The sequence below is a fragment of the Oxyura jamaicensis genome, chromosome 2 (genome assembly GCF_011077185.1).
Source record: "Oxyura jamaicensis isolate SHBP4307 breed ruddy duck chromosome 2, BPBGC_Ojam_1.0, whole genome shotgun sequence".
In the NCBI taxonomy this organism is placed as follows: Eukaryota; Metazoa; Chordata; class Aves; order Anseriformes; family Anatidae; genus Oxyura; species Oxyura jamaicensis.
The window spans coordinates 150,643,797-150,654,836 of NC_048894.1; the positions used below are offsets into that span (position 1 = coordinate 150,643,797).

The following is an 11,040-nucleotide window of genomic DNA, read 5'->3' on the forward strand; positions in this document are numbered from 1 at the left end:
AGGTTGCCCAAAGCCCCATCCAGCCTGGCCCTGAACACCTCCAGGGATGGGGCACCCACAGCTTCTCTGGGCAGCCTGTGCCAGTGCTTCACCACCCTCTGAGTGAAGAATTTCTTTCTCATATCCAATCTAAATTGTCCCTCTTTTAGATTAAAGCCATTCCCTATCACTGCACTCCCTGACAGAGTCCCTCCCCAACTCTCCTGTAGCCCCCTTTAGGCACTGGCAGGCCACTGTAAGGTCTCCCCAGAGCCTTCTCTTTTCCAGGCTGAAAGATCTCAGCTCCTTCAGCCTCTTTTCATAGGAGAGGTGCTCCAGCCCCCTGAGGTGCTTCATGGCCTCTCCTCTGGACTCTAACACATCCATTTCCTTCTTGTGCTGGGGGCCACAGAGCTGAGCACAGTGCTCCAGGTACATTGTACTCATATTTAGGAATTCACCCTGACATCTCCTCTGAAGGATTTGCTGTATGTAAATTCTGTTAGACCCTTTTACTGTCCCAGATGTGACTGCAAATCCATAGTTTCTATGTTTCCATCCTTTTTTTCTATAATCCAGTGTAAAGGACCCTTTTGCTGTCCTATTACCTGCTAAAACCAATTGCTATTAGAAAAATATATATATACACAAATTCCCATTATACAGAGGATTTTGTGTTGTGCAAATAGGTACGTACACTTGAAAATGCATATTCACATTTCCCTAAACCTTTTTGGTGGTGATGTCTGGTCTTTGTGTGTGTGTGTGTTTTTTTGTTTGTTTGTTTGTTTTGGCTTGTTTTTTTGTGTGTGTGTGTGTCTTTTAATAGCTATACTTGTTTAAGCAAGTAGGGAATGCTTTTCTTTCTACCATTTTTCAGTTCTGGCTGGGGAAGGGGAATGTAAGGTAGAGAACCATAATGGGAAAATGCAACAATTGCAAGAGGAGTTTGACTTCCTCAGTCTGGAAGGCAATCCTTGTTCCCTCCAGTGGACATTTTAGTGGCTTTATAACCTTTAGCAGCTTATTTTTTCCATGCTTGCAAATACTATATCACCATACCTTGCTGGGGTTACTGCTGCACCTATTTGCCATTGTTTCCCTTCTGTGATGTCCAGATTTGTTCAAAGCCCACTCCCAGCAAAGCCTGTTCTTCATTCAGTAACTAGAGAGTTGGAACTACAAACTCCTTCGTCATTTAGATATCAAGCTGGTGATAGGTGTATCTGGGGAAAGAATCACAGTTTTGATCACTGTAAAGCGGATGCTTATGAAAGTGATACTGTGGCTACATTCTGGCTAGAGCCAAATGAAGTGTGGATGCATGTTTTGCAAGCTTCCATTACGCAGCACTGCCCACGCGTTACTCACTAACCTCCTTCAACCTTGTGAATCTCACCTAGCTTTCTTCCTAAGTGGAAACTGCTAGCTGAGCTGAATATTTCATACCAGCTTTTGTACTAAAGTCCATAGTTTAGGGAGCAGGAGGAATTTTCCAACCTCCTTTTCATGGGAATCTTCATTCATGTCCCAAAAAGTCAGTGTGTGAGCATTTGTTGTACTGAATTTACGTTGCTGCAAACCGTCAGACAGAGGTGGCTTATTACAGCATCTTTGGACCATGTGTAGGGTAGGAGGATTCAGGAACCTTCTCCTTCTTTGAACTGTTGAGCTGCTGCCAGGAACAAGTGCAGTCTTTTGTCCTCTTCCCCTGTAGGAAATCCTTGTGTGCATTTAGGAAAATCCTGTTGGTCCCCAGGGAGGTGGAGCAAGCAAGACAACTGTTAGCAAGGAACAGGCTAAGCACCACATTTGTGGGAATCCCTCAACCTTCTTTCAGTGCCACACTCCAGCCTCCCCCGTTAGTCCATGTGGGGTAGATATTTCTGTACCAGGCTCACAGTCAATGTGGATTTTCGGTCATACCCATTCCAGCAGGCAGTGCTCGCACTGCAATTTTTATTATTTGCTCCACTGCAAGCTGATGGAGTATCACTACGTTCTTCTCTGGACATGACTAGTACCCACTGGGGATTTTCAATTAAGTTTATCAAGCTGGGTCAAATCTCAAGATTTAAACCAAACCCTTAATGATATTCCAGGGGTGTTTTCATTTTTGCTGAAAGACTTGGATGAATCCTGGTCCTTTGGAGGATTTGCTATCATTTTCAAGGGGGAAGGAGTTCACCCTTAAGATTATGGGGACATTAGGAACAGGGCTGTCAGAAGGTCCTGAAATTACAAACAAAAGTTATGGTCCTTTAAGCAATATAGATTTCATTGTCCAACTAAACAAAGTGCTGAATCTTTCCTTTTGACTTGCCATAAATTGCAAAACTGGAAATGAAGGGTTTAAATTGAGTTTTCTGGGGAGAAATGATAGAGAAAAAAATACCAACAGATTTCATTTTTGTTTGTTTGCTTTTTTATGTCTGTAGTGGTTTTGGCCTCCTATTGACATGTTTTCTGCAGGGAGTTAAAACTCATTTATTCTTCTAAATATACTGAGAGTTTAATTTAATTTCCTGTCACCCATTAATTCTGCAAATAGTTCTACTGTTCTACTAGTCACATTCTTACTAGTGTTTTTACCTCTAGCTTTGCATCCAGAAAAGCTAAGGTGAGTTGCTAGTGATTTGGATGGCAAGGGTATAGAGAACGTGGTCACATTTTTAGACCTACTTCTTGTAAAAGAGTCCATGATGTCATATAAAACAGGATCTTCTTGCTTCAGTTTAGCACTATTGTTTTTCTCCAGTTCAGTAATAACAGAAATGCATGTGTTTGACATTGTCTGCTTCCTTCTGAATACCAGTTTATTTTCATTCTCCTGTGGTCCCAGGAATGTGATATTTTCCTGTAAAAAGAGATTTATATCCAAGGCTATCTCTCAAGGAGCGAAAAAGATTCACTTGAGATGTAAAAAGATCTTCTTTTGCTCTAGCTACTGTGAATGCCAATGCATGCATGGTACATTTCACAACCTGTGCTTTTTCTCCAGAACCAGAAGGAACTATTTATATTTCTCTCCTTGGTCTTGCTGTTTAGCATACTGGTAGTGAGGCAAAATATGGCGAAAACATTTACAGGGATTTCACTTCCTCTGGGGAGTTTTTGAGAGGCCTGCAGCAAGCCGTTGAAATGAGGTTTCTTTATTTTAACAGCACAGAGTGGCTTCATTGCTGGTCTGAGAACTGGGGGAACTGATCACTGTGGGCAGAACAAACTCAAAAAAAACCTAAGCACTAAGGCAAAGAAAGTATTTCCTCCGTTGTTTCACTGCTGTGGCTTGGCCTAATCAGTTGAAACCATGGCTATAGGCAGAAGGCTGTAGTTCCCAGGGCCATTTATTCACTTCTTGTGAATTCACTGAAAGGACAATTATAGCGATGGCTATTGCAATATAGGTATCTTTACGATCTGCAAGGATATCAATAATCTGGTCTCCTCTATTCCAAATCAGGCTGTGACATCTCAGTAATTCATTACAGTAGTTGTGCAGATATCTTCTACAGGATGTATGCTTTCAATCATTCTTAACCTAAGTAAGGGTTAATTGTCCACCAAGGGTCAGTGTTTCATTCCACTACCTGTACTTTTCCTTCCCTAGTTTGAGTTTACTCCTTCAAAGTGTGCTATTTGATCTTGGCAATGGAATAAACAAATAGTTTGAGTTATGCTTCTATTCCTGACTTTTCTGTCTTCTCTTGGATTTTTTTCTAGTTTTAGATGTGGATAATTTTGAATCATTAAGAAAGAATGGTTCATTGTGGATTAAAAAGAAGTAGATAGTGAATGAATAATCATTTTGTCTTCCTTTCTTAGAGACTCTGTAGGAATTATTTATTTCTGCTTTTATTGATGGCTAAATATTGAAAATACACAATTATTTTTTATTTTCATGGTAACAAAAATAAGAATACTTACAGTTCATATCTCTATCAGTTGGACATAAGTCAATCTCAAAGTATACATACTGAGATATTATAAGTTAGAAATATTACTTGTAAGTATGGTTAAAGAAATCAAAGATCACAGAATCACAGAATAGTCTAGGTTGGAAGAGACCTCCAAGATCACCGAGTCCAACCTCCGACCTAATGCTAACAAGTCCTCCACTAAACCATATCCCTAAGCTCTACATCTAAACGTCTTTTAAAGACCTCCAGGGATGGTGACTCAACCACTTCCCTGGGCAGCCTATTCCAGTGACTAACAACCCATTCAGTAAAGAAGTTCTTCCTAATATCCAACCTAAACCTCCCCTGGCGCAACTTTAGCCAATTTCCCCTCGTCCTGTCACCAGGCACGTGGGAGAACAGACCAACCCCCACCTCGCTACAGCCTCCCTTCAGGTACCTGTAGAGTGCAATAAGGTCGCCCCTGAGCCTCCTCTTCTCCAGGCTAAACAGTCCCAGCTCCCTCAGCCGCTCCTCGTAAGACTTGTTCTCCAGACCCTTCACCAGCTTCGTTGCCCTTCTCTGGACTCGCTCGAGCACCTCCATGTCCTTCTTGTAGCGAGGGGCCCAAAACTGAACACAGTACTCGAGGTGCGGCCTCACCAGAGCCGAGTACAGGGGGACAATCACTTCCCTGGACCTGCTGGCCACACTATTTCTTATAGAAGCCAGGATGCTGCTGGCCTTCTTGGCCGCCTGAGCTCACTGCTGGCTCATATTCAGCTGACTATCAACCACTACTCCCAGGTCCTTCTCTGCCAGGCAGCTTTCTAACCACACAGAGATGTGACATAACTGATCAGTCAAACAGGCTAGGTGCAAAAGAGATATAGGAAAGACGCAATAAGATGTACTCCAGAGAAATAGTCAAATGAATTTAGCAAACACTGTTTTTTGTTTGGTTTTAACTCATTTTAAGCCTGAGCTTGGGTTCATGCCTTCTTCCATAAGGCATCTAAATGAAGCTTAGAAATTGGAGCAATGATTATTTCAGGGGCTTAACGAATAAGGATGCGTGGTAACTACCCTTGGTTTGGTAGGTGAGTTCAGATTTTACGTTTGCAGTTCTGGCATCTATAATCTCTTGCTTTTACCAGATCTGTACCAGATGTGTATCTTAACTGAACAAGGCCCAGAGCATTGTATGCTAGCATGGAGGGCTTTTTTGTTTGTTTGTTTTGGTTTGATTTTTTTGTTTGTTTGTTAAAAAAATTAATACATCTGTGACCTTGAAATAGATCTCTATAGACTTTTAAACTATGGAAGAGACTCCTTCAGCCTCTTATGCTCTGGTATCAAGGTCTAGAGGTCTAGCTGCAAGAGCTGCTAAAAATGTAACATTTAATGAAAAATTCAAATGCTTTTAGGTTAATTTCTTCTCATATTTATTTATTTCCCACAACAGGCTCTTCTGAGGCGAGTGGAAATGCTGGCCTTTTGGATCAATTGGCAGCTCTGAAGTGGGTGCAGCAGAACATTGCTAGCTTTGGAGGAGATGCAAGCCGTGTGTCTATAGGAGCTGACCGCAGCGGGGCGGACGTCGTCAGCATTCACCTACTCACAGACACAGCTGATACGGATCTCTTCAGGAGGGCATTGTTGATGGTAAGCTTCAAATTCATTTTGAAAGCATGTTGCACAAGTAAGGATGATGCAGAAAGGGGGTGCTGGTTTTATTTCATTCATACCTTGGCAGTACTAATATAACTGTTATTGCTCTAGTTATTTTTCCTCTCACCTGTGATTGCTATCTCCAGGAGCTATGTGTTTCACAAGGATGTACAAGAGATGCAACTCAGTGATGGATTTAGTCATATTAAGAATCTTTTTTTCGTCACTGTGGTTTTTTATGTTATATAAATAGTCTTGTTTCATAACTTACAGGGACAACAGTAGTTTCTGTTCCATAAATACAGTTGTTGATCAGCGGTTTTTAGACTCTAGAACTGATGAGCCAAACATCCGCATGTTTAAAGTATCCAGTCTTTATCTGATCTCGTGACAGATTTCGTTTAAAATAAAATGCAAGTTTCAGAGACTCAAAAATCTGTTCACCCACAGGTTTGTTTGCTGCTAGCTTTGGTCTTTTTCACAGTTACCTAAGTGTTCTCTACTTTTACAGCCCTTCCCATGCTAAATTTTAGGACTTTAGGTCCGCTCCATCAGCCTCAATACTACGATTGATCTTTACAGCCTCAAATGAGAGTAGTGTGATGTGAACTGAGGCTTAATCTTCAGTAGATATTTATATATGCAGCAGAAACTGTACATGGACAAAATGATCTATCTGCTTGCAGTCTTTACTTGGAAATGTGAGCAGAGGAAAAGAATTCTTAGTCCAGGAAACATATAGGCCAATTTATTAAAATCTTGCCTTGAAAATAATGATGTCTCTATTACTTGATTTTTCTTCAGTGTGCCTTTGCTCCAGGAAGTATATCTTGCCTTTTTCATCTATATATCTCTATAAGATTATTTTAATTACATCATTCTAGTGGAGAAGACAAGGGAAATTGTTAAAAATTACAGTACAGTAGTAGCTGTTTTTTCTTTGTTTTGTTTTGATTTGGTTTTATGTCAGTCTCAGGTAACTCCTCACACAGTTCATAGATTTTTACTCATCTCTTAGCATAGCAGGTAATTTGCTAGTAGAGTCCTTTTCTCTCAGAATACAGTTCCATTCTACTCTTTCTCTGAAGTCAAAACCCCTTTAGTTAAAACAGGCTATGATGTGGTCCCGGTAGGGGTTGTAACAGGATGTAGTGGAATTTACAAGTTGAGCAGTTGATGAAAGGGAAGTGCAAGGACCTCGTTTCTTAACACTATTGCTAGAGTTCCACATTACATCTTTTCTTTTTTTATAAAATAAGTTTTGAACTCCTCCTTTCACTACAGCAGGATATTGAACATTGGAAACAGTGAAAAACACTGGCAAGCAGGCAGATATATCAATCCTTTCCATAGATTAAGTGTCTGCAAAAGCAATTTTCTTTCTGAAACTGTGAAGACCATTGTCTCAGCAAAAGCAGGGTTACCCATTTATTTTAAAGTATTCTTAAGAATTAATCCACACAGTGTCACAATGGATTTAGTTGTGAAATACACTGATAAAATAAAACGTAAAAATGATAGCAGCAGCTTAGATATGTACTTTTTTAATGTAATGATGCATAAAGCAACTTTTGATTTGCTCAGATTTCTCAAATAGACCTCCTGTAAATGGATGTCTTTTTTTTTTTTTTTTTTTTTTTTTTTTAAGATGGCAAAAAAATCTAATTTTACTGTAGAAAAGGAGATGCACACAGACAACAAATAATGAAACTGAGAATATATAACAGATATAGATTTCCTGAGGGAAAATCCCATGAATCAATACAGTTTTTCTGTGGAAGGTAATTTTGTGCTCCTTTTTGGTTCTTTGTCTTGCCTAATAAAACCCTGATACTGTATCTTAGGGTGCAGAGAAGTGAGACTTAGGAAGGTTTGCCAACAGGAAGAGATGCACCTAAAATAGCAAAAGGTTTCCTATACCTGTCCTGTAATGGTTTTTGTTTTGAACTCATCTGAAAACAGATTGTACAAAATCAGTGCAAAACTGTCTGTTTTCAGATGAGTTCAAAACAAAAACCACTCATATATGAATCAATTAATCAAAAGATGAAGTCAAAGCATGTTAATATTCTTATATTCTTAATTTGATTTAAAACAAGACCATAATCATTAAGACTATTAAAAAAATCATACTAATGAAAGATGAAATAATTTAATAATACGAGTGTAATTTTTATGTTAAAAAAAAGCTGTCAGGACGGCTGTTGACTTACTATGGTACTTTTGTATTCAGAAGCATGTGTCATGTCTGAAAATAGGATGAAATCATCTGATTCTCCTCGGCTCTACCTAACAGTAGGCTTTAATTAACAGTTCATTCTCTTCTCCCCTGCCTTGAAGATTGTGGAACTGCTGGAAGATTTTTGTTCAATATGAGAAAAAAGGTTTTCGAATGGCAAAGAGTAGATCAAAGGATCTGCTAGACTGCCTCCATTTCTTGCAGGTGGCTGTGGAGGGCAGATATGTTACATATACTTCCAGTTGTTCCCCAATGGGTGTAAGGAGGAAAGCTTCCAGGCTTCTATCACCCAAGGAAATGAAGATGCCAGGTCCCTCCTGACAATGAAGGCAGGTCAGACACGTGTACAGTGGAGAGAACGGGTTATTGTCCTACTGGTGCTGTCTTACACAGACCCTAAATATCCTTGATCCTAAGAGTTAATGTTTTCTTTTCCCTGTTGCTCTGAGAACAAGTTAGTAAGGTCCCCTGGGAAACCACTTTTGAAGGCATTGGGGTCCATCAGTGCTGTTCACTTTTTAAGTATCACCTCCTAAAAGCACAAGAATAGGCAATTCCAAAATATTGGAAGTAAAGCGGGTGGGGACAGAAGGTTGGCCTGGCAGAGCAGGGATCTTCTTCTAGAGCTCAGTCAGAAAAAGAAGTCTATGGCTACTGGAAGCAAGGTCATGCAACATGGGAGGACTACAGAGATGCTGTTCTCCTTTGCAGGGAGTAAATTTGTGCAGCCAAAGCTCAATTAGAGTTGAAGCTGGCCAGTACTGTTGGGGACAATAAAAAGGTGTGTGTTTGTTTTTAAATATGTTAACAGCAAAAGGAGGACCAGAGAAAACACTGGTCTGTCTCTTGATGAAGATGATCACGTCACAAACAGGGACATAGAAAAGCAGAGAGGTTTAATGCCTTCTTCGTCTCTGTCTTCAACAATGATGATGGGCTCTGGGACCCCAGGTGACCTGAGTTAGAGGACCAGCATTTGGTTTAACAAAAGCAAGTGCCAGATTCTGCACCTGGGAAAGGGCAACCCTGGCTTACACGTACAGACTGGGGGACACAAGGCTGGAGAGCAGTCCTGCAGAAAGGGATGTGGGGGGGTCTAATCAATGGCAAGTTTAATATGAGTTGGAGTTGGACTTGATGATCCTTATGGGTCCCTTCCAACTCGGGATATTCTATGATTCTATGAGTCAACAGTGTGTCCTGGCAGCCAGAAGGTCCAACTGTATCCTGAGGTGCATCAGGCATAGCATTGCTAGTCAGTCGAGGGAAGTGATTGTCCCGTTCCACTCTGTACTGGTGCAGCCTTACCTTAAGTACTGTGTGCAGCTTTAGGCACCACAATATAAGAAATACATAAAATTATTAGAGAGTGGCCAAAGGAGGGCTACAAAGATGGTGAAGGATCTGGAGGGCAAGACAGCTGAGGTTCCTTGGTTTGTTCATCCCCGAGCAGAGCAGGCCGAGGGGAGGCCTCATGGTGGCCTGCAGCTCCCTCACGAGGGGAGCGGAGGGGCAGGCGCTGAGCTCTGCTCTCTGGGGACAGCGACAGGACCTGAGGGAACGGCATGGAGCTGGGACAGGGGAGGGTCAGGCTGGGGGTTAGGGAAAGGTTCTTTACTCAGAGGTAGTCAGGCACTGGGACAGGCTCCCCAGGGCAGTGGTTGTGGTACCGAGCCTGCTGGAGTTCAAGAAGCATTTGGAAAATGCTCACAGATATAGGGCCTGATTTTTGGGTGGTCCTGTGCAGAGTCAAGAATTGGACTTGATAAGCCTGTTTCCTTCTTTTAAGGAAATGTCAGACATATATGGAATCATCTAGGTGCTGTTGGCCTTGCAAGACTGTGCTTCCTGAAAGGTCCCCAATATGCATTTTCCAGTTACATGTGAGAAATAACCAGAGTTCGCAGAACTCCGTAATCAACTGTGAAATCTAAACATACTGTACAGCACAGTTCATACATAACTTGTGTTACCTTCTCATCTTGTTATATATTGCTTACATCCAGCAGTTTCTCATGCTATGTGCCATATTTAATCATGTTCTTTACAGTTGTGTTAATCTTTGGCTGGGGTCTTAGAAGCAGCCCAGGAATCTGCCTGCAGTTGCAGTGTCATGACTGGCAGCTTTCAGAAACAAGCTAAAAGTACGTCAGAATTAGACTAGGTGACGTAAGTCCTTCCTAGATTGAGTAAAGGAGAAAACTTATGGGTGTCTTCTGTTCGTATTTAATTACTTCCTGGTATGCAGATGGATTACCTGCTAGGAAAATTCACCCAGCTAAGGTCCATTCTTTCTACTACCTTACTCAAGGATACCTCAAACCATAGTCTGAAAAGGAAAGTAACCCAAGTGTACTGTACCAGTAATCTGCAGCTTGCTCTCTGCCAGCTTCCCCCTCCCCCTCCCAGTCTCTCCTGTACAAAGTGATTGTACAAATGGTCATCATGCAATCTACCACACAAATCCTGTTTCAGTTATGACACGAGCTCATGTGTACCCTAGAGCATGTGATTAATACAAACATATATGCTTTACTGTATTGCTGGACAGGCACTTGTAAAATAATCAGAAAATAAGCATTTTCATCATAAGACTTACACTAGTACAATGTGGAGAAAATGTGAATATACAGCTACACATGTATCTAGATGTACATCTAGGCTGTATGTAGACACTATTACACCAAGGAATACAGAATTAATCTACTTTATCTCTAGCCAGAGAAGTCTAGTTAATCTAGATGGGGTGATCTGTCTAGTTCTGGGCTCCCCAGAACCAGAGGGACATAGAGCTACTGGAGAGAGCTCACTGAAGGGCCACAAAAATAATTAAGGGACTAGATCATCTCTGCCTTATGATTAAGGGACTAGAGAATCTTCTTTGAAGAAAGGTTGGATTCTCTAAACTGTTCAGCTTAGAGAAGAGAAAGTTCATGGGAGGAAGATGGAGCCAGGCTCTTTTCAGTGGTGTCCAGTAACAGGACAAGAGGCAGTGGGCACAAACTGGGCACAAGAAGTTCTGTCTAAACATCAGGAAACAGTCTTTACTGTGAGTGTGACAGAGCACTTGAACAGGTTGCCCAGAGATGTTGTGGAGTCTCTCTCCTTGGAGATATTCAGAAGCCACCTGGATGTGGAGCTGGGCACCCTGCTCTGGGCAACCAGGTGGCCCTGTTTGAGCAGGGTCTTGGACCAGATGACCTCCTCAGGTCCTTTCCAACCTTAATCATTCTGTGAGTCTGTGTACCTGTC

At 41.4% G+C, this 11,040-nt stretch overlaps 1 protein-coding gene across 1 annotated transcript in view; it reads left to right on the top strand.

Moving 5' to 3' along the window:
• TG (thyroglobulin) overlaps nt 1–11,040 on the top strand; it is a 155,511-nt gene that overhangs the window by 87,857 nt on the left and 56,614 nt on the right. The window contains exon 41 of the mRNA XM_035317229.1: nt 5,344–5,543. Within this exon, the coding sequence (XP_035173120.1) occupies nt 5,344–5,543 (200 nt within the window). The remainder of the gene's footprint in view (nt 1–5,343; nt 5,544–11,040) is intronic.